Below are 23,076 nucleotides of genomic sequence, written 5' to 3'. Positions count from 1 at the left end.
TCAGTAAAACAGAAAATGTTCAGTGGCTGTAAGTGCTAAGGCAAAAAAATAAACAGAAAATGGTAACAAGGAGCATTTGGGGGCTGTACTTGTTTTCTATTTTTCTGTATAACAAGTTACTACAAACTTAGCACGTTAAAACAGCACACATTCAAGACAGTAGGGTACTGGCACAAAAACAGAAACATAGACCAATGGAACAGGATAGAAAGCCCAGAGACAAACCCATGCACATATGGTCACCTTATCTTTGATAAAGGAGGCAGGAATGTATAGTGCAGAAAGGACAGCCTCTTCAATAAGTGGTGCTGGGAAAACTGGACAGCTACATGTAAAAGAATGAAATTCGAATACTCCCTAACACCATACACAAAAATAAACTCAAAATGGATTAGAGACCTAAATGTAAGGCCAGACACTATAAAACTCTTAGAGGAACACATAGGCAGAACACTCTATGACATAAATCACAGCAAGATCCTTTTTGACCCACCTCCTAAAGAAATGGAAATAAACACGAAAACAAACAAATGGGACCTAATGAAACTTAAAAGCTTTTGCACAGCAAAGGAAACCATAAACAAGACGAAAAGACAACCCTCAGAATGGGAGAAAATATTTGCAAATGAAGCAAGTGACAAAGGATTAATCTCCAAGATTTACAAGCAGCTCATGCATCTCAATATCAAAACAAAACAAACAACCCAATCCAAAAATGGGCAGAAGACCTAAATAGACATTTCTCCAAAGAAGATACACAGGTAGACAATAAACACGTGAAAGAATGCTCAACTTCACTAATCATTAGAGAAATGCAAATCAAAACTACAATGAGGTATCACCTCACACCATCATCAAAAAATTTACAAACAATAAATGCTGGAGAGGGTGTGGAGGAAAGGGAACCCTCTTGCACTGTTGGCGGCAATGAAAATTGATACAGCCACTATGGAGAACAGTATGGAGGTTCCTTAAAAAACTAAAAATGGAACTGCCATGCGGCCCAGTGGTCCCATTGCTGGGCGTGTACCCTGAGAAAGCCATAATTCAGAAAGAGTCATGTACCATAGTGTTCATTGCAGCTCTGTTTACAGTAGCCGAGACATGGAGGCAACCTGGGTGTCCATCAACAGATGAATGGATAAAGAAGATGTGGCACGTATATACAATGGAATATTCCTAAGCCATAAAAAGAAATGAAATTGAGTTATTTGTAGTGAGGTGGATGGACCTAGAGTCTGTCATACAGAGTGAAGGAAGTCAGAAAGAGAAAAACAAATACCGTATGCTAACACATATATATGGAATCTAAAAAAAAAAATGGTTCTGAAGAACTTAGGGGCAGGACAGGAATAAAGACACAGATGTAGAGAATGGACTTAAGGACACAGGGAGGGGGAAGGGTAAGCTGGGATGAAGTGAGAGAGTGGCATGGACATATATACACTACCAAATGTAAAATAGATAGCTAGTGGGAAGCAGCCGCATAGCACAGGGAAATCAGCTCAGTGCTTTGTGTCCACCTAGAGGGGTGGGATAGGGAGGGTGGGAGGGAGATGCAAGAGGGAGGGGATATGGGGATATATGTATACATGTAGCTGATTCACTTTGTTATACAGCAGAAACTAACACAACATTGTAAAGCAATGATACTCCAATAAAGATGTTTTTTTTTAAAAAAAAAAAAACATACATTTATTATCTTACAGTTTCTGTGGGTCCAGGAGTCTGGAGATGGCTTAAATGGTCCTCTGCCCAGCGTCGCACAAGACTGCAATCAAAATGCCAGCTGTGCTGAATTCTCATTTGGAGAATTAGCTGGAGAATAATCTTCTTGCAAGCTCATCCAGGTTGTTGGAAGAATTTAATTCCTTATAGTTGTATAACTGGAGTCCCGGTCTCTTTTTTCTTTTGGCCATGCCTTGCAGCATGTGGGATCTTAGTTCCCCAACCAGGGATTGAACCCATGCCCCCTGCAGTGAAAGCGCTGAGTCCTAACCACCAGACCACTAGGGAACTCTCTGCCCTGGCTTTTTGATGGCTCTCCACTGGAGGCCACTCTGAGATCCTAGAGGCCTCCCAGTTCCATTGGCCCTCTCACAATGTGGCAGCTGACTTCTTCATGTCAGTAAGGAAAAGCTCTTGCTCTAGTCTGCTAAGATGGAGTGCTATATCATGTAATGTAATTATGGGGTGACAGCCCATTGTCTTGCTATATACTGTAACCTAATCAAGGAAGTGACATCCCATTACCTTTGCTCTATTTTATTAGAACCAAATTACAGGTTCTGCCCTCACCCAAGGGGAGGGGGATTTGAGGTGTGGCTCCTTAAGGGTCACCTTAGGGTACACCCAGACACAGTGAGGTTGCAGTTTTAGACAGGGTGGCCAGAAAAGGCATCCCTGAGAAGTATCATTTGGGTAAGGACCTGGGGAGGAGAAGAGGAAGAGAGTCATGTGGCTATCTTGGCGAAGAGCATCTTCCCAAGAGGAAAAAGCAAATGCAAATCCCCAAGGAACATGCCTGCCATTTAGAGACAAAATAGCCTGTGTGCTGATGAGAAAGATCAGAGAGGGACAAAAGGATGCTTGCAGGAGAAAAGAGAATAGCTGGAGAATTGTCTATGAATAAGCAAGAGGAATCTAGTGCAGAAGTGAGCAGGTTGACATTTGCTAGTAGCAAAGACCAGAAATTCATGGTAAAAGGCTTGGAGGCAGAGTATATGGGCACATATACAAGTGTAGCTATGGTGATGGGAACTTCTACTTTCTCACTGAACTAGGAAGCAAGGACATCTGCTGAGAGTGAGGATTAGGAAGGAGGTGTTAGCGATTTGAGGGGGAACAAGAAGGATGACTATTTGAGGAAGTAGTCATCCATGAGAATGGGATGGGAATGGCTCCCTCCCGGGAATGGACCAGGGAATGTCAGTCTGTTTGCTTGACAGCATACAAGGCCCACCTGCCCTTAGTGGTTATGAATTTAAGGAGAGACCAATCAGCATGGTTGGGTGCTTTTCACTGACCACAGTCAGTATATGTGGAGCTAGGCAAGATATATGCAGGGAGCTGGATTGAACCAGGGTTGTGGTTTAGGTAAGTGAATGTACAGAAGAAGAGAGGGGCGAGGTGCAAGGGAGTGGTTGTGGTGACTGACCATGGAATTTAAACTAGGTCAGATCCAGCAAGCAGAAAGTCAGTAAGGATACAGTTGGATTGAACAGCACCATCAATCAACTGGATCTAATTGACATTTATACAGTTCTCCTCTCGCAATAGCAGAATACTCATTCTTTTGATGCTCACATGGACGACAGAACACATTCTGGGACATAAAACATACCTTAATAAATGCAAAAGAGTAGAAATCTTACAAAGTATGTTCTCAGGCCACATGGAATTAAACTAGAAATCAGTAACAGAAAGATACCTGGAAAATCTCAAAATCTTTGGAGATTAAACAACACACTTCTAAATAACATATGGGTCAAAAGTGAAGCCACAAGAGAAAATTTTAAAGTAAATGAAAATGAAATTACAACATCAAAAATTATGGGATGCAGTAAAAGCAGGGCTTAGAGGGAAATTTATAGCAATGAACGCATATATTAGAAAAGAATGATCGAGTCAGTTGACATGAGATTTAAGGCTAAACATTTTATGGAGGAGCGTGGAGAGGTGCCGAAAGTGATATGAGATGCAAGAAAGACACCCTCATGGAACAAGAGAAGTAGGAGAGAAAACAGCCACCACTGAGAGCCTGCAGGGAAAGCAGTGTCCCAAGGGGAAGCTAGGTTCCAGTGAGAGCACAAAGATGCAGGAAAGTTCAGAGAAGAAATCAAGGTTGTGGAGATTTTGCTGATGATTTTCAGAGAGCTCCGTGGAAGGGTTTCAGGGAAGGGGGTCAGAAAAAGGAGTGTCAGAAAGGAGTGGGTAAGAGTTTGAGGGTTAAAGGATGCCCAACCAAAGCAAGGTTAAGGGACAGGATGAGTTGGGGCAAGTTGTCCTGATGCTGCAAGAAGGGAGGTGTAGGGGTCTCCTGGGGACACACAGTTCTGTTGTCACACTGCATTGAGCTTGCAGTAGAGTGGCTTTACTCTGTGTGATCAAGTCTCTTCTGACTGCTGCCGATGGAGACCTGCAGAGGGCACCGTTTTCCTGAGCAGGGGAAACCATCCATGTCTGAGTCCACCAGAAAGAATATGGGGATGAGTGGTGGTTAGGGTCTTTGAGGTTCCAAGGAAGAGTGAGTGACATGTGTGGCGTACCTTTGTCAAAGGAGGTTTATTGTAGGGATACTCAGGGAAGTAAGGAAGACAGGGAGCTAGGCCTCAGAGAGAAGGGTGTTGCTGGTTAGAAGACTGTGATACAGTTATTAATCAGACATACGTTTAGCGGCTATGCTGACAGACTCAACAGTGTTTCAAATAAGCAAGTGTCTTTGACTCCTAGTTTAGTGCTTAATCCTTTTGTGAAACAGCTGCTCTTGTCTCAGTTTTTACTGTTACCATTGCTGCTCATTCTCATTTCATGTTTTGTATTCAAATTCTCTGAGAGGATATCCAGTCAACTGCCCCGTCTAATCTACCCCTCCCTCCCTCCCTCCCTCCCTCTCTCTGTCTTTCCATCCCTGCACCCATCAGTACATCCAGTCATTTATTTATTCATTCATTTAGCAAGTATTTATGACACCTGAAACTAATATAATACTATATGTCAATTATACCTCAAAAAAAAAGCTTCTTTCAAGAAACAAAAACAAAGAAACAAATATTGATGGAGCACTTACTGTGTTTCAGGAACTGTTCTAGGAGACCAAAGTGATGAAAGCAGATAAAGATGAAGCTTACATTCTAGCGCATATAAACAAAAAATAAATGCATGAGAAGTGCTGTGGAGACAAAGCAGAGTAAGGTGGAGAGGAATATTGAGACAGAGAGAGGGAGAGATCAGGAAAGAGCTCTCTGATAAAGTGAGCAAAGGCCTTGAGGGAATTGAGGGAGGAAGCCATGCGGATATCAAGAGGAAGAGCATTGTGAGCAAAGGAAAGAGACAGTGTTTCAGGAAGAACAGGGAGCCAGTGTAGCTGGAGTGAAAGGAAGGTGGAGAGGAAGGAGGTGAGGTCAGGTAGGTGTGTGGAGGGAGGGCGATGGATGCTGAGCATAAGCGGGAGAGTGACAGAGTCTGACTTGTTTTATTTAATTACAGTCGTAGAGTTGTATTCAGGTTCATAAGTGATTAATTTTCTTTCTCAAAGTCTAAACAGAAATCCTATTCATATATAGTTTTTTGAAGTACAATTCACATTCAGTAAAATTCATCCTTTTGAGGATCTGCAGGGACACCACCCCTGCAGAGAACAAAATTCACGGATGCTCCAGTCCCTTAGTATATAACCTATGCAAATCCTCTCATACACTTTAAACCATCTCTAGATATCTTATAGTACCTAATACAATGAAATGCTATGTAAATAGTTGTAAATGTAGTGTAAATGCTATGTAAGTAGTTGCTGGGACGCTGCAAATTCAAGTTTTGTTTTCTGGAACTTTCTCAGTCCCCCCACCGACCCCCACCGAATCCGAGGTTGGTTGAATTCACGGATGTGGAACCTGAGGAAAAGGACAGCCGACCACGTAGTTCTGTGAGTTTTGACAAACACATGGAGTCGTGTGACTGTCACCACAGTCAAGATACAGACGAGTTTCACCACTCACAGAGTTCACTTGGGCCCCTTTGTGGTCAGCACCTCCCCTCTCCACAGCCTCTGGCCACCACTGTCCTCTTTCCTGGCCTTTTAGTTTTCTGTCTTCAGAGTTATGGCTATAGAGCATCATACAAATGAAACTATACATTGTGTAGCCTTTTGAGCATGGATCCCTCCACCTGGCATAGCATATTTGACATTCATCTGTGTTACCATGTATGACGGTAGTTTGGTACTTTTTTGGCCACACCGCACAGCATGCGGGGATCTTAGTTTCCCGACCAGGGATCAAACCCGTGCCCCCTGTGGTGGAAGCGCAGAGTCCTAACCACTGGACGGACGGCCCAGGGAATTCCCTGGTCTTCTTTATTGCTGAGTAGTGGTTCAGTGTGTGCATGTTTCCAGTTTTAGATGAATAAGAAATAGAGTCACTATAAAAATTCACGTACAGGTTTTTGTGTGAACATAGGTTTGCATTTCATTTGGCTAGGTACCTCAGAGCAGGATTGCAGGGTCATATGGCAAGCGTATTTTACCTGTAGAAGAAATTGCCAAACTGTTTTCCAACGTGCTTGCATCGTTTTGCATTCCCACTATCAACGCATGTCACTTTTAAAATTCTAGTCATTTTAGTAGGTGTGTAGTGATATCTCCTTGTGGTTGTAATTAGAATTTCCCTAGTGACTAATAATGTTGGGCATCTTTTTTAATGTAATTATTCTCCTTCTGTATATCTTCTTTGATGAAATGTCTCTATAAATATTTCATGCCTTTTATAAATTGATTCTTTTATTACTGAATTTTCAGAATTTAAAAATATATTTATGATACAACTCCTTTATCAAATTTTTGTTTTGCAGATATTTTCTACCAGTCTATGACTCTCTTTTTTCCCATTTTTTTTTAACAGTGTCTTTTGAATAGCAGACATTTTCGATTTCTACTTGAGTCCAATTATCAAATTTTTAGGTTTCACATTTTGGTCTATGATCCATTTTGAGTTAAATTCTATACACAGTGTGAGGCATGCATCAAGGTACATATATATATATCCGTTGAAAAGACTGTTCTGTCTCCTGTGAATTGCCATGGAGGCTTGTGTCTGGCTGTGTTTATGGGCCCTTTTCTGTTGCATTGACCTGTGTCTGCCATTTCCCAGCACCTCACAGTGTTGATTACTGTAGCTCCGAGCTTCTCCCCTGGGGTCAGTTCTGCCTCTGCCCCCTCCCCCCATCCCAGGGTACCTGGCAACGTAGGGGGACATTTTGATTGCCATAATTGGTGGGTGGAGGTCAGGGATGTTACTAGACATCCTATAACGAATGCACAGGACAACCTCCCACAACAAAGAATTATCCAGTCCCAAATGTTAATCATGTGGAGTTGAGGTGCTCTGTGTAGCTTTACAGTAAGTCTTGGAATGAGATAGTGCGACCCAAACAGAAGCAATTTTGGAGGAATGGGGAGAATATTATGAACGTACGAGGTTGCTGTGAGGATAAAGCTAGACAGTATATGTAAAAGTGCTGGGCACACAGCTTATGGTAATTAAATGCTAATTTCCTCATTATTTGTTACTGCTCCTGACCTTGACCAAGTTTTCTCCTCTTTGCAGTCCCTTTAGTGTGACTTCTGCTCTTGTCCAGGGCCTACATATTCGATTTTGAGACTCTCACCATGACAAGTACTCTGTTAATAGAGCCCTGCTTGTTTCTCCTTTGCACACACATGTCGCGCATGGCCTGGGGTAGGGCCTGGTATTTGCCGTCAAAGCAGTGTTTCTTTGCCCTTTGGCCACCTGCTCACTAAGGAGGTGTGCATGGTAAAGATGCTTAAGATCTCCTCCCAGCAAATTTCAAGTATATAATACAGTGTTATTTACTATAGTCACCAATGCAGCTTCCTTTGTGAAGGTGGTTCATTCTGGTGCTAAATGGTCTGATGTACTGGACAAGAAGGCTTTCGTGTTCTGTGATGGCCCTTCTGGGTCAGGTTGCCAAAGAGTAATGACCTTGCTGATGACTTTCTCTTGTCTTATGCTTATCCTGTGCTACATGGCCACCCTGTGTGGGCCCCTTGGCCAGGATGGACCTCAGCGCATTTGCTACACCTCCTCCAATCTGCAAATTTCCCCATATGTGACATTCATTTAATTATTCTGTCGTTCATTTATATGTGCCAGTTATGGTGCTATGTTCAAGGGTTATAGTAAGGAAGAAGATAGAAATGATTCCTGCCCTCACAGAGTTTACATTTTGACTGGACCAGAGGCATTAAGTAGCTTAATAAATACTCAGTAAAGGTTTGTAAAATAAATTAGTTCTCCCATATTGTTTATATAATGTGAATTAATTTACATTTTGTCTATGCTGCTTTCATGCTAGAACGACAGCTGAGTGATTGCATCAGACACAGAATGGCCAGCATAGCTCAAAATATTTATTATCTGACACTTGACAGAAGAAGTTTGTTGATCCCTGGTTGGATGCCTCAGATTTGTTCAGAAGATAAGGTCATTCAGGGATGCCCTTTGTGTTAAGGGTGAGGAGGGAAGCAGCATTGATGGAAACCACTTGTGGTCACAGCCTCTCATGGATATGATGGTTCATGGGAACATCTTCTTGTCCAATACATTGATCCATTTAGCTCCAGGCTGGACCACCTTCACAATGGAAGCTGCATGGTGACTGCAGTTAATAATATAGAATTGTATACCTGAAATTTGCTGGAAGTAGATCTTAAGCGTTCTCACCACACACACACACACACACACACACACACACACACACACACAAAAGTTAACAGTGTGAGGTGATGGATGTGTTCATTAACTTGAATCATTTCACAATGTGTATGTATATCAAATCATCATGTTTTACACTTTAAATATATACAGTTTTATTTGTTGGTTATTTCTCAATAAATCTGGAAAAAATCCACCAAAACAACTCAAAAAAAGCTGGAAAAATTCCCATGTCACCTTATCCTAAAACTGTTTCTAGGAGAGAGGAGGAAATATTCTTTCTTCTCATGGAAAAAAATACAAAAAATACTCTGAGTCAGAAATGTCTGTTTGTCCACCAAAATCTGTCCTCCCAATTTCATAGTGTGGAGTGGGAGCTGCCAGACAGCTGTCCAGTCAGGAACTGCATTTCCCAGAGTCCTTTGTGTCAAGTGTGCCCATGTGACTAGTTCTGACCAGTGGAATAGGAATGGGAGTGACCTGCCATTTGTAGGCTGGGACTTCAATGGAATGCTCACTGAAGCCCTCTTTCCCCTTTGGCTCTCTGGATGTAGAGGGCTCTGAGGCTCTAGGGCAGGACTTCTCAAAATTCTGTGTGTGTTGGTGTCACCCATATCTGGAGATCTTCTTAAAACACTGGCCTGGTACAGTAGGTCCAGGGCAGGGTCTGAGATCTTGCATTTCTAACAAGCTTCCAGGGGATAGCGGTGCTGTTTGTGCTCAGACCCTCTTTCAGAAGCAAGCAAGGCTCTAGGGGATGGTGGAGCCATAGAATGAAAGGAACATGTCTCTGAATCACTAAATAAGGAAAATCTCCATCTTCAACCAGCAACTCCTGGTCTGTTACCTGAGAAATAAGCCTTTGGAGGTGGGAGTGGATTTGTTACAGCAGTCTTCTGGGAGTGGTTCAGAGGATTCACTGCTTCTGTTTGAAAGTGTCTTGGCAGAATAATTTAGGACAAAATCATTGCTGGCTGCTCCACCCCTTTAATGTGGGTGCCTGTTCCAGATAACTCCTTCGTTTTTTAAGATATCTATACCTAACTATATTTTAAGACCTACCAAGGCCTTACACCATTAGCTCCTTGATAATAGAAATGGTTAAGAAAAAAAAAAAATCTGGGTTTTGTATTTGTTGACTTTGATTAAAAACAGAGTGAAAATGTTTGGGGATGGGTTGTGAATGATCTGCTTCATCTGGCAGGAAGGTTAGTGGAGAGCAGACCATGAGGGTCTTTGATCCTGGGAGGCCAATGTAGGGAGTTCAGGTAGAGTCCCTTAAGCAAGGGGCCAGCGGGTGAGTATCAGGGCCCTGGTACAGGCTGCAGGGCTGAGGCTGGCTGGAGGAGTCGAGCCCAAAGTGTGGTCACTCAAAGGCTGCTTGACACGAGTGACAGGAGCCTGGGCAGGGAGTCAGATGGGATACAGGTGTCTTTGTGAGTGTGTGTGTGTGTGGTATTGGGAAGAGTTGCCGTTGGAGCAGAGAGGCAGAGGGAGTCTGGACCAGTCCAAGGCCAAAACCCGCAGGGGCCTTTTGTCTGCTTCCAGCAAACATTTACAGTGGGGAGGTCAAGTTCATCTGAGGGACCCTGACCCGCTGGACTCAGTGTGCTAGAACTCAGCTAAGGATGCTAGTGGAAAGTTTCTCCCTGGGTTCTGAGCAAGGAAGGTTGGAACAAGAAGGCTTGCCCTGTCTCTGTTGCTCTCTGGTCCTGACCTTACCTTCATGAAATAAGAGCCAGAGCTGGGTCTTCTCAAGGCCTGCTGGCTTTGGGACAGAGCTGGGCCTGAGCAAGAACAGGAGAAGGTCAAGGGGAAACAGTTACTGGGTTTATTTTGGGTAAAGCACCTGGTTGAGTTGCAGAAGCTAGCCTTCATTCCAGGTGGTGTTCAAATATAAACATCAAGCCCTTTCAGAATTTTGTAAAAATAGCAGCAAACTTGAGAAAAATTGCAAACTGTCTACTCTGACTAGTCAGGGCCACTTACCATGTTGAAAGCCATTTTTATTCAAGGGAAACTGTATTGGATTTAGACATAAGGCCGGTTTTTAAAAAAATTATCCAACCTTCAGCAAGTATTTCACTGAGTGCCTATTATGTCAGGCACTGTGAGGGTTAATTGTAGAAACACAAGATGAATCTTCAATCCACATCCTGATGATGGAGAAAAGAGCAGAGAATCTATAAGAGTTGTGAGCCTGTTTACTGATTAGATACCTGCCCAGGAAAGCTCTTCGAAGAGTTGAAATACACCAGCAGGGCCTCCTGAGTCCTCCCGGAAAGGCTGGTGGCTGCCTGAGACAGGAGCTAGGAGAGGCTGAGCTCAGTGTCGGCAGCCTGTGAGGGCTGCAGCCTCCATCAGAGGATGGAGAAGGGAGAGAGGCAGGGAGCAGGGAGCATAAAGGTCGTCTCCCCTCTAGCCCCGTGTTCTGTATGGGACCCCACATCACATCAGGACGTCCTGCCCAATGAATACCCACCAGTGGCCTCCTGCTGACTGTTGCGTGGAGGCCCAAATGCTGGCCAAGGCCGGTTAGGCCCTGTGAGATCTTGACCCCGCAGCTCTCCAGCCTCCTGCAGGCAAGTTCTCCAAATCCTCTGCCCTCAGGTGACCGGCTGCTGTCGGGCCTCAGATTTGCCACCTTGGCCCATGTGCCCCTTCCTTTAGGGTAGCTGAACCATCCCGGTTTGCCCGGGACTGAGGGGTTTGTTGGGATGCCCACTCGCAGTTTTAAAGCCAGGACCGTCCTTGGCGAACTGGGGAAGGCGTGCGGTCTCTGTGGGGTGGGTAGTGCCTGTCTAGTTTAAGATTATAGTCTCAGCCCTCTGCACACTGCCTGGCACATGGCTGACACCTGATAAATATCTGTTGAGTGAGAATTCCAGAGCACCACTGCAGATGTTTTTATGTCCCTCAGTTAATAAGAACAACAATTTAAAAATGTATATGTGTCAAATATTTACCCTGTGCTCAAGTCAGAGTCCCTGACTAGTTCTTGGCACCATGACAGGTGCTCACGTCTCCTTATCTCTCGCCTGGAGGATGTCAGTACCTGCCAGAGTGTCTCCCACCTCCACTGTACCTGGACAGGACTGCCAGGGCTTCCTCCCAGAGCCCAGGGCTGAGTTCATCTTTTCTTTGCTCAGAAACCTCTAATGACTCTCAACTGCTCCCTAACAGCATTTGTGATCTCCTTGACCCTACCTGTGTTTATACTTCTCTCTCTCTTTCTCTCTCTCTCTCTCCCCCCTCCCCCTCTCTCCCTCTCGCTCTCTCCCTCTCGCTCTCTCGCTCTCTCTCTCTCTCTGTGTCACAGTGTCAGTCAAAATAAACAATTCACTGTTTCTCTAACCTACTTCCAAGTTTCTGAACTCTGACTTCCCTCATGCTGTTCTATCCCTTACACCTTCTCTACCTTTTGAAATTCTACCCATCCTTCAAAACCCAACTGAAATGCCCCTTATCCAGGATGACTTCTAACTGCCTCCAACCATTTCTGCATCCTCCAGAGTCCAGCACGTCATGCTTGCTGCTTTCCGTCTTGATCGCCTAACTTGAGAATAGGGGCCTGTGTTCTGTTCACCTGTAATGTTTTATGTATAGTAGGTACTCAACACTATTTAAAAACTTTTATTAAGCTGAGTTAAGTAGGTTTGCCCAAGTGAGTGCTCCTTTTGCTTCACGTAGCCCCTAAAATAATCTTATAAAACTCTAGGTCTGATTTCATTTTTAAGTTGACATCCACATTCTTATCACAAATTTAAATATTGCAAAGGATGTGTTTTCTCTTTTATATATGCTTTAAGTATATTTTATTTAAACCTTATAGTTGTAGATTTAACTCATTCAGCTTAATGGAAAATAACTGCCGTATAATCTAGCTGGCAAAGCCAGTCTTTGGGGTCAAGCCAGACAAATAGCCAAACCACACGTTCAATCAGAAAAACTCTGACTTTATTTTAAAACTCAGGTAAACGTGGGTGCTAATTCTTAGATAGGAACCCTACCAGGGCTCTTGGATTGAAGGAGGGCATTGCCTACATCAATTCTTACTCTGTAGTTTGCTCTCCTGACTGTCCCTCAGGAGGGCTGCATTCTCCAGTTGTCACTTTGTTTAATGCCCGAGAGGTTTTACACTTCAGGTTGATGAACCAGAGTAAAATTTAGGTTAGGTGATAGGTCCGCCTTTCTTCCATAATGCAAACGGTCCTTGTGTAGGGCAACTGGGAATGGGCAATTGGCAGTCCGCAGGTTTGAAATGCATAAAAATGGAAGTTGAAGTTCTGGAAATAGATTCCATTTAAGCCATCCGTGCCTGTGTATCTCCTAGAAAGACTCTCTGCCCCAGGAACGTGTGTTCCTCAGTGTGAAGGCAGTTGACCTAGGAAGAAATCATAGCGGAGGTTGCATTTCCTTTCACATGGATTAACCTTGTTAGGGTTTTAGAAAATTTACCTTCCACTCAATGACAAAAGGTCACTTTGTTGCTTCACAAGATTCCCAGGTTCTTCCAGGTGAAATCACTCTCCAAGAGGCAGTTTCATCAGAAGAAAAGATCACAGAAAACTCTCAGAACCTTTTAAAACAGATACGGCTCTCATTTGTGGTTGCCAGTTACCCTCCCCAGGGTGGTGGGACAGACTTCAACTTTTCTGGAGTGCCTGATCACTGGGCTGCCTGGGTGATATGCTGCCAAATGCCCAGGAAGAGGTCAGTGTAATCCTAGGTTGTTGCTCCATTGTTTATACCCAAATGTTTACAAACTGCAGCTGCTATTACCACCAATAATCATAATCATCTCTACACATTTAATTGGTGCCCTAAATAAACTAGACATGATGCAGAATCACGCACTGTCATTAGACATAGTGCTCTTACTAGTTTAAGACTTGGAAAGCACTCTGGTGATTTTATAGGCATCGTGTCTGGCACTATGGTTAGCTGAAAAAGAAATCTCTATTAAATCCAAATTCTTCAGCAATTAGGTCACTCGATTTCGCTGTGAGTTTGGCCTAAAAAATAGTATCAGTAGGGCAGGGGCAGATTCATCTTTGGGGATCCCCAAGCTTGGGGGGAGACTCAATATGAAAGAAAATGTAAAATTTCAAGTAAGCTTTAGGGCTTATGCAAGCTTGTTTCTTCAGCTTCACAGCAAACGCACCTCTACTGCAGGAACATCAATCAGGTTTCTGGTCGAGTGCCTGACGCTTGGAGTACACATTCGAAGCTCTTCTAGGCACGTACAGACCTCAGGAGCCACACACTTCACAGTTTCTGGGGTGTGTATGATCCACTGCTTGGAAGGTGAATCAGATCCTGATGAAAGCGAGGGATTCTCTGCTGAAAGCCTGGCTGTTGTTCCAAGACAGAGGCTGCAAATTGGTGGGCTGTGGGCCAGTCTCTGTCTGCAGATGGCTTGTTGTGGTAGTGTCTTGTCTTCCTGTTCAGTGTTTCTTAAAAATGTGAATTAAACCGGTCAGACTTTAAAAAAAAACATCAAATTTCATATAAAAAGCTGATTTCTTTTTTTTTTTCTTTTTTTTTTTTTTTTTCCTCACTTGGGAAACTGAAAGTTCCACAGTGGACTTGGACTTGACAAAATGACAGCTTCAGAGGAGGGATGTGCTTGTTGCTCCGCCCAGTCTCCACCTGGCTCTCTTCGCTTTTTATTTTCCGGCCTGACCTTGGAAACATGTGATTCATGGTGAGACCCTTGTCCTTCCAGGCCAGGCTCCTCACTTGCCTGGCCCTAGTGCTGCTCTGCCCCTGCCCTAATCTCTTTGGTCTCTGACTTGTGGTCTTTTTGATGCCCTAATGACTTTTATTTTCTTTTAGAATAGTAATCAGATGTGCAAAATTAATATTTACACCTCATTTTGTTAACTACATTGTTTTATGTGTCTTTTGCTTTTTCAGCTTGCACTTGGCCATTCTCAGATTAGTTCATAAAGAACGACATATATTTATTGTAAATATCTCAACTTTTGTGCTTGATTTCACACTTTGTATCAGCTTCTTCCCTTTTCTAAGAGTGATACATAGATTTAATTAATTTTTTTTTGGAGATTTAATTTTTAAAAAATTATATTGGAGTAAAAAATAGCTTGGGAATTTTAGGTCTCCTGTTGACATCAGTGGGAAGTCTTGACAGCACTAGGGTTGAGAACTGTTTCTTTGGGTTGTAATCTCCTTGATGGCAGGGTTGTCATCATCCTATTACTATTACTTCATAGAACTCTCTTCTCCCTAGTGTAGGTATTGTAATATGTTGCAGACGGTTTTCTTGGCCATTCATTTTGGACCTTTACACTACTTTTCACTAAATGTTGGCTTCTGCATAAACTTGGGATTTTGCATGACAAAATTTCAGAATTAAAAGGAAAAAATGTGATGGAATTTACTGGTAATTGATACCTTAAATCCTTTTTGAAAAAAAGGCTCAGTATCAATCAGTGTAGCAAGCAACAGAAACATACTGCCAATTCATAAATGATGTAGTCAGCTGACAGGCAAATACCAACTAGATTGTATACAAGAAAACTCTCAGTTTACTTGGGTGAAAAAAGTCAACAGATATTGCCCTGGCAATTTCACTGTATTTAAAGTCAAGTTTCAAAGAAGTCCTGTTTGGGGCATTAAACGTATCCTTTGAAAAATCTGTGAGAACTGCAGTTTTTAAAACTCAAGTCAACTTCCAGTAATTATTTCCTTCAAATGAGCACTGCCGACAAAAGAGTTTTGTGCATGGTCAGGGTTGGCTAAGTTTAGAATAAATTTAGTGGAGTAAATGAATTTTAAAAGTAAGCTGGTGCAAAACTTGAATTTGGTTTTTATCTCTGTTAGGAGAAAAGTTTTCTTAAAATGTTGAGCTGCCTTTGATAACAGATTTTAAGTTTCTTTACCTTTTAAGTGATCTGATCTGTATTTGCCTTTGAAATCTTTTACTGCCACTTTGGTTAAGTGAATATTGTTCCACAGTGACCTATGATCCTATCTGACCAAGTGTTTTAAAGCTTTTTGATTTTTTTTTTTTTTTACAAAACTTCCCAAATCAAATCCTAATGAAGTTCTTTTAACCTCTAGCTAACTTTGGAATGCTTCCAAGGGTCCCTGAAACACCCCAAAGAGAGATATCAAACTAATTAGGTTCATTTGGTAGATTAAATTACATGGGAAGTATTGTCAAATGAGTAATAAGTCTTCTTAGGTTATATTAATGGGAAAATGTTATTAATATAGGTGTTCTAGAAATTATATGGAATTCTTGAAAATCTGGTATCTCCTGGTAAAATTATCAGTCATAATTCTAGTTATTAAAGTGTTGTATGTCACAGCAGTAACCAAGTTCTTTGTCAATTGCATTGTAATCATATTTTAAAGGTGCCTTAAATCTTTTGTCATTATAGACAGTTATGGTTTCACTCTGATGCTTTTACAAAAATGCTTCCTCTTCAAGAAGATTTCCAGAAAGGACTTTTTGACAAATACAGGTTTCTGACTTTCAGACCATAACACTGAACTGGGTAAGAAATTAAAGAATTCTAATGGGAAACCTGATGGCTTCATAAAACTGTTAACAGTAGGACTGAGTGAACTGGTGACTATGGCTATAATTTTTATGGTTTCTGTCTGAGAAATAATTGGTTTTAATCTGTGTTTTCCAGATATAAGGAAACCCTTCTCCTCAAGCTAATTATGACTTATAGCAGTTTGGTAAATTATACCTTTGTAAGCAGAATTGAAACATTTATCTTGCCTCTCTATCTGATCCCTCCAGAGATCGGAAACGCATAGGTTCCCAGTAGCTTTATCAGATAAATTAGGAAGGACACCTCCTAACAGGTGCAGGAATCTCAAAGTATTTGGGGACCGTGAAAAAGGAGGAATTCACCTAAATCTGTAAGACAATGTCTGTGACAAGCCGTGGGCATGACTTTCCTAGCCCTGAGAGGCCTTTTAAAAGTTCAATCTGACATAAGCGAGAGAGTGGCATGGACATATATACACTACCAAACGTAAAATAGATAGCTAGTGGGAAGCAGCTGCATAGCACAGGGAGATCAGCTCGGTGCTTTGTGACCACCTAGAGGGGTGGGCGGGATAAGGAGGGTGGGAGGGAGGGAGACGCAAGAGGGAAGAGATATGGGAACATATGTATATGTATAACTGATTCACTTTGTTATAAAGCAGAAACTAACACACCATTGTAAAGCAATTATACTCCAATAAAGATGTAAAAAAAAAAAAGTTCAATCTGAGACTCCTTATAAAAGTTCTAGCAAAGCCATTTTTTTAAAAAAAGAAAAGCCTATATGATCAATTACATTTATATAAATCATCAGGCCAAGTTTATTGAGACTAGACTTTACAAATTGGTCTTAATTTGGCTATATTTGGTAGAAATAAGGGTAATTTTAGAAAAAGTTATGTTTCAGTGAATATTAAATTCTAGTTTTGTTGGGGTCTGCATTTACTGCCTAAGACTGACTTCTCAGATAGTTCCTTGCTGTCATTAATTCCTTGCTGATATTAATGTTAATATTAAATTTAACTGAGTCATTAATAGGACACTCTTAAGTCTGTTTCTGAAGCTTATATCATCTATCTTTGGATGAAGATCAGATGTCCCAAGACCTGTAACCAGGTCATTATGTGTACTGGAAAAAGACATCTTTTAAAGGACCATCTCCAACCTAGATGGAAAGACCCTTATCAGGTACTCTGCACTAGCTCATGCACAGCAAAACTGAAGGGAATTGACTCTTGGATTAATATTTTCACATAGGAAGGGCCCCTGCACTGGACTGGTCTATAGAGAGGGCTGCTGATGTCAAAATCACCTTAAAACAACGCTCAAACAGAGGAGAAACTACACTCATACCAGGATGAGAGGAAGACAACATTGGAAGTAGACAGCTGGCCTAAGATGCTGCACCTGACCCGTAAGATCATTTATTGTGTTTTCTTGACTTCTTGGACCTTTGTATAAGAATCAAATGTTTTCCTATCATGGGCATGATCCTATGCTTGTTTTAAAATTCAATCCAGTCGTTGGGTTTGTGACCTGTGTCTCATACTTCTGGGTTACCTTGGTGGATTTCTCCTGTCCAAGGCTCTGATTGGTTGGCTCTTAGGAAATTTATTCTAAAAGAAAATTATAGTTCTGTTCAGGACACTATTGATATTACTAGGTGGGATCCCCTCACCTGGGCAATTAATACTACCTGCTCTGACCCTGGCCATAAGTATGAATTTTCTTTTACAGTCACTCAAGTTCAATCAGAGCAAGAGACAAAATTTCAGCCAAAGCATATAACCTCCCAAAATTATGGGATGGATTTATGTGGTTAACACTAGGCTATGGTCACTTAAGTTTAAAGGCTCCCTATGTTGGGTACAATTAAACCATACTAAGGATAACCAGCCTAGTGACATGAGGAAATTGGGCTGGGCGCCTTATGGACAATGCCAGTATATGATTTCCCTTAGAGGCAAGGATTGGTACAGAACAAACTAAGTCAGACAACCTGGGGATATGACTAATGGAAGCTCTCGACTTAAATTCTTACTTAGGACCTTACTAATACTGCTAGCTATGTTATTTGTATATTGCCTGTTTTACAAAACTGTTGTTTCCTGCATTATCACATGTGTGACTGAACCTCTGATAAAATGATGTCTAGGTGACTTGAAGCAGTTGACCACATATATAGTTCTATATGAGAACAGTGATTTTAATAGTGTAACTCTAGATATGGGAAGAAGCAGCAAGAGGGAATTTTTATTTCCTGGACTGTAACAGACTAGTAAGACAGGTGGTCCAGCGACTTTTGACTACTGTTAATAAGGCCTAGTCCAGTAATAGCACACTGAGTGGCCTATCAGTGAAATCCTCGCCTGACTTAGGAATGAGCATTCCTAGCACCATGGGACGAAACGGTCATGAAATGCCTCCCAAACCATGGTTGAATTTATGACCACGAGGCGGCCCTGCCAACTAAAAACTGGCACTTGCCATCTGCCTCTACAAGGATTAGGTCAGTAGCCACGGTCGTCACTGACCTTCAGCACCCCCTGAATGGAGGCCAGGGTGGAGATCAGGAATGAGCACTCTGTGCTCTGGCAGAACAGGTCTTTGGATAGTTAGATATTTTCAGGAAAATATTGTATGAGTCCAAATCTTGCATCTCCTCATATCTAGAAAAGCAGTAAAATCATTAATGGGGACATGTGCTCCTCGTGACTGGCAGCAAGCCTCTGTGAAAATGTGTGCCTGACTGCACATACCCCCGCTTTGCTAAAATCTTATATAATACCTCTCCCCCCACCTCTTTGGAGCAGTTTCTCAGAGCTATCTGAAATGCTGTCTCCTGGGCGATAGTCCTCATTTTGCCCCAAATAAAACTGAACTCACAACTCTCACACTGTGCTTTTTTTTTTTTTCAGTCGACAACACACAGCCTATATAGTTGGAAAAAGAAAATATTTTTGGATATATATTTTATTTGACAGTGTTTTAGAATATCATACAGTAAACAAGATTTCTGTAAAAGTTAATTTATCCATAGTGGTGCGTTTCATAAAAATAGTTGCTCACTTACAGTCTTTCTGTGACTATTAATACATGTAATTATATTTATAGAGATACAGCTGTACAGGGTAAATTCACAGCTAACACTACACAGAAATATTATTTGGAATGGGGTTTAGAAGATGTGCTGTCTTCACAGGTTATGGATTACAGCTGCATAAAGCAATTACTGCACAAGTAGTAGCTGTGAACTGTGCAAATTAGAATTTATGCAAGCGTAATCTCAATTTTTTTATCCTTTTGTAACACATGGAAAATAAAGGTCAGAGGATACAGTACCGGGACGTGCAGCTACACTACAGAAGCATTGTCCAAAACCAGATTCAATAAATTAATGGCAAACTATACTGGATCTGTAGTCCAGGGGAGAAAGAGAGTAATTGAGATTAAACCAAAAGTACTGTAAACTGCTACATGTGTTTGTGCTTTAGTTTATGATGACTAGGTTTCATTTTTGGAAATTGCTTTTACAGGCTGCAAGACTCTTCACTTGAGGCTTTCAACCATATTCTCCTCTTGTCAAACAAACAACTAAACTACACCTATGCTTGATGGAAATTAAACAGCTGGTGCTCAGGATACTACAATTACAAAGAGAGGGAAAGAGTCAACCCAAGGAAGCTGTTACTTGTGACTGCCTGTGATGGGACCTGATCTCCCTGTTTTACTTATTTGACTTCAGGTGCAGGGAGGTAAGGCTTATTTGCATTTGAACTCCTGTAAAGGGCAGAATATGGGGAGGATGACACCTCATTCATTCAGGTCATATTAAAGAGAAACTGCCCTCTGAAACATTTGCCTTTTAATATGTGCAGCTACAAATAAGAATGCATGGATAATTAACTGAAGGTAAAATTTTACAAAGAAAGATCAAAACAGCAGAGAAGAAAGGCAATCCTTAGAGATACTAGGGTATCTACCATGGATGAGGAAGATAAACAAAGATCTAGACAAAAAAGCAAACCAAATGGAAATAAAAGAAGAAATAATAAGACATGCTAAAAAGATCCATGTTCTTTAATGAAAAGAAATGGGTCATACTAATGATTTTTTAATATCAGAGAGAGATTCATTGTAATCTGAGAAATACAGGAGAAATACTTTGCCTCTGCTCTATCAAAGTGAAAATGAAGTAATGGAAGACAGCAAAATGAGTGAAATGTAATGTTGCTGTCAAATAAGCTGCTAACTAACTCTGAGACAACAGGAAGGCCTTCTCATAAAGGAACTGCAGCGTTGCCAATCTCAATTTAACAAATTGTGGTCCTTTAGTTATAAAATTCCTATTTTAGATGAAAACCAATTAAGATCTATGAGCTAAACTGCAAAATTTTGACTTATGGCAGACTGTTCCCTAGGATACAATTTTTAAAACTTTTTTCCTACCACTGAAAATGCACAGAAACGTGATCACAGAAATGGCAGTAAAAATGGCATCACACCAATGAATTCACTAGATTTCTAATTCATCCTGCAGTATGCAGGGGACATTGCTGCTAAAACTGGTGATGGTGCCACAAGTGAGCCATGGAAACGTGTCATGGGTGAACAGTTCTGAATGTTTCAAAGAAACCTCTTAACCCCTGTCTAGATATGTCCAGAACAATTTATTTACAACTCTTCAGATTAACAGATAGATATAATCTTGTCTCAGTTTCAGCTTGCTCCGTGCAGTTTGATTTTTAAGGCGATATTCCAGTTTGTGATTGCTCTTAACTTGTCCAGTTTCTTGATATGTTTCTTGATATAAAGTTTGGATGACATCCAAATCCTTCATGCAGTGGGGGAATTTTGTTCTTTCTTGTTTTACTAAAGCTACACTGCACTCTCTGTGATGTTCTTCACGTTATTTTGGTTCTTCCATAGCTGCCAAAGCCCCCGCAGTGGAACTGGGAGCTTCAGGATCAGTTTGGGTCTGCCGTGGATGCCATATGGACCATGCTTGTTGACACGTGGGACTTCATGTCGGTGCTCCCAAGCCTTGGTGCCTCGCGGATTTATGCACGTGACAGTGAAAATAAATTAAAACACCATGAGACGGAACCTAAGAAGAATGGCCTGCAGGTATTGAGGCGGGGCAGTGGGCTCATCTGCCTGCGGCCGAGGCGCCGGGTTTGAGGATGCCCGGCAGCTTGTCGGAGCCTGGCACCTTCCAGGGCCCTGGCGCAACAGCAGCCTTGCGCACAGGGGTTCCCCCCGGGGGCCGCGTGCCCTGCCTGGGCCCCGCACGTGTGCCTGCCCTGCCCTCGGCCTCCCGCACACCCGCGCCGCGGCCTGGGCCCACGAACGCAGGTGCCACTCCGGGGCCTTCACGCCGGCCGAGCTCGGGGCCCACTGCCGCATGCAGCCCCTCCTTGCTGCTGGCCCGCGCTGCGTCCACTGCTGTGGGCCCGGGTGCCCTGGCCTCTGAGGAGGGCCTGCTGGCCTCAGGCTGCCCCTGGCCACCAGGCACCTCCGCGAGCCTCGGCTGCACCGCCCGCTGCGGGCTTGCCGAAAGCTCACTCTGCTCCCCGAGGCGCTGCTTCTTCTGGCTGCCGGCTGAAAGCTCCTTTGGTTTCCTAACGTCGTGTTCCCTTTTGATATCCCAAGTTGGGTCTGGGCTTATCTGGTTGTTAGGGTCGGATGGTGGGGCTGGATGTGATGGAGAGAATGGAGAGAGGACGTCCTCGAGGGAGGCGCCTACTTCCGGCAGACCTGGGGAGGCAGCAGCGGGAGAACTCCAGGAGCTGGAATCGTCTGTGGGGCAGGAAGCACAGGCGTTAGAGCCGTGCAGCACATGCTTTTCACACTCCTGCAACCTCCCTCCACATTGGGAATGAGAGAAGGCGGCCAGGGGCCACTCCTCTCAAGGTCCCAGGCCACTGCCACCCCCGCCCTCACTGCCAGGAGGGCAGCTGACCTTATCCCTGGGGATTCTGTGTTCCCCATCCTCTTTACACCACCCCTTCCCTCTTTGAGTGTTCAGGAAAGGTGGTTACAAAGCTCAGGCCTAACCCATCCCATTGTCTCGGCCCCTTCTAACTTCCTGCAGTGTCATCAGGTCTGCCAGCCCTGTGTGGATATCTGACTTGGGAGCACCTGAATCAGTGGTTCTCAAACTCAAGGATACATGTGAATCACCTGGGGCAGTTTTGAAAAATACAGAGTCCTCAGCCAAGGAACTCCTCTGCATTTTTAACAGGCACCCAGGTAATTCGGAAAATGCTTGGGGGAGTAACTTTCTCAACCAGTAGGTGTCACTCAAGACATAATTCTTAGCTACCACCAGATACAGAATTTGGATGAATTCATCTATAAAAAGGTTCATTATTCCATTCAGGGACAGAGGTGGTCAGCCAGAACAGGCTGGTGTGGAAGGATTGGAACCCTTTTGTGAGGTTTTGCCTGCAGGTGTTAGAAAGTTTTGCAGAAACTTTGACTTTCTGGATGGACACCCTTTAGGAGCTCTTTCCCATATATATATCTCTCCAACTTTCCTTTGAGGTTATATTGTCAAACTTGTGTTCCAAGATTCAAACAGGTAATATGACGCTGCCTATAAGATGTTCAAACTTTATGGTTAAAACACAAATTATTTTATTCTGCAAGAACCTGATGTTGGTTGGAGACAAGATGGCAGAGTAAAAGGACCTTGAGCTCACCTCCTCTCACAAGCATGCCAAAATCACAACTAACTGCTAAACAACCATTGATAAAAAAGACTGGAATCTACCCAAAAAACGATATTCTGCATCCAAAGACATAAGAAGAAACCAAGAGGTGGTAGGAGGGGTGCACTCGTGATATAATCAAATCCCACATGACCCAGGTGGGTGACCCACAAACTGGAGAATGATTATATCACAAAAGTTCTCCCACCAGAGAGAGAGCTCTGAGCCCCATGCCAGGCTCCCCAGCCTAGAGGCCTGGCATGGGGAGGTGGAGCCCCCAGAGTATTTGTCTTTGAAGGCCAGCAGGGCTTGAGTGCAGGAGCCCCACAGTCCTGGGGGAAACGGAGACTCCACTCTTGGAGTGCGCACACAAGGTCTTGTA

At 42.8% G+C, this 23,076-nt stretch overlaps 2 protein-coding genes across 2 annotated transcripts in view; one reads left to right on the top strand and one right to left on the bottom strand.

Annotated features, from left to right (window-relative positions):
* PHTF2 (putative homeodomain transcription factor 2) overlaps positions 1–23,076 on the top strand; it is a 187,383-nt gene that overhangs the window by 142,356 nt on the left and 21,951 nt on the right. The window contains exons 23-31 of the mRNA XM_060157214.1: positions 1,710–1,850; positions 5,558–5,644; positions 13,598–13,732; positions 14,027–14,157; positions 15,860–15,976; positions 17,045–17,395; positions 19,518–19,736; positions 20,911–21,108; positions 22,076–22,233. The gene's annotated coding sequence lies outside the window, so the exon portion shown is untranslated. The remainder of the gene's footprint in view (positions 1–1,709; positions 1,851–5,557; positions 5,645–13,597; positions 13,733–14,026; positions 14,158–15,859; positions 15,977–17,044; positions 17,396–19,517; positions 19,737–20,910; positions 21,109–22,075; positions 22,234–23,076) is intronic.
* The window catches only part of MAGI2 (membrane associated guanylate kinase, WW and PDZ domain containing 2), a gene marked incomplete at its 5' end in the record, with an annotated part of 1,082,576 nt that continues 1,078,436 nt past the window's right edge, over positions 18,937–23,076 (bottom strand). Inside the window, one exon of the mRNA XM_060156186.1 lies at positions 18,937–21,780. Coding sequence (XP_060012169.1) covers positions 21,131–21,780 — 650 coding nt within the window. The remainder of the gene's footprint in view (positions 21,781–23,076) is intronic.

Source organism: Lagenorhynchus albirostris, chromosome 8 (assembly GCF_949774975.1).
Source record: "Lagenorhynchus albirostris chromosome 8, mLagAlb1.1, whole genome shotgun sequence".
Classification (NCBI taxonomy): Eukaryota; Metazoa; Chordata; class Mammalia; order Artiodactyla; family Delphinidae; genus Lagenorhynchus; species Lagenorhynchus albirostris.
The sequence above is the reverse complement of the archived record's forward strand: the minus strand, read 5'-3'. Positions and strand labels throughout refer to the sequence as shown.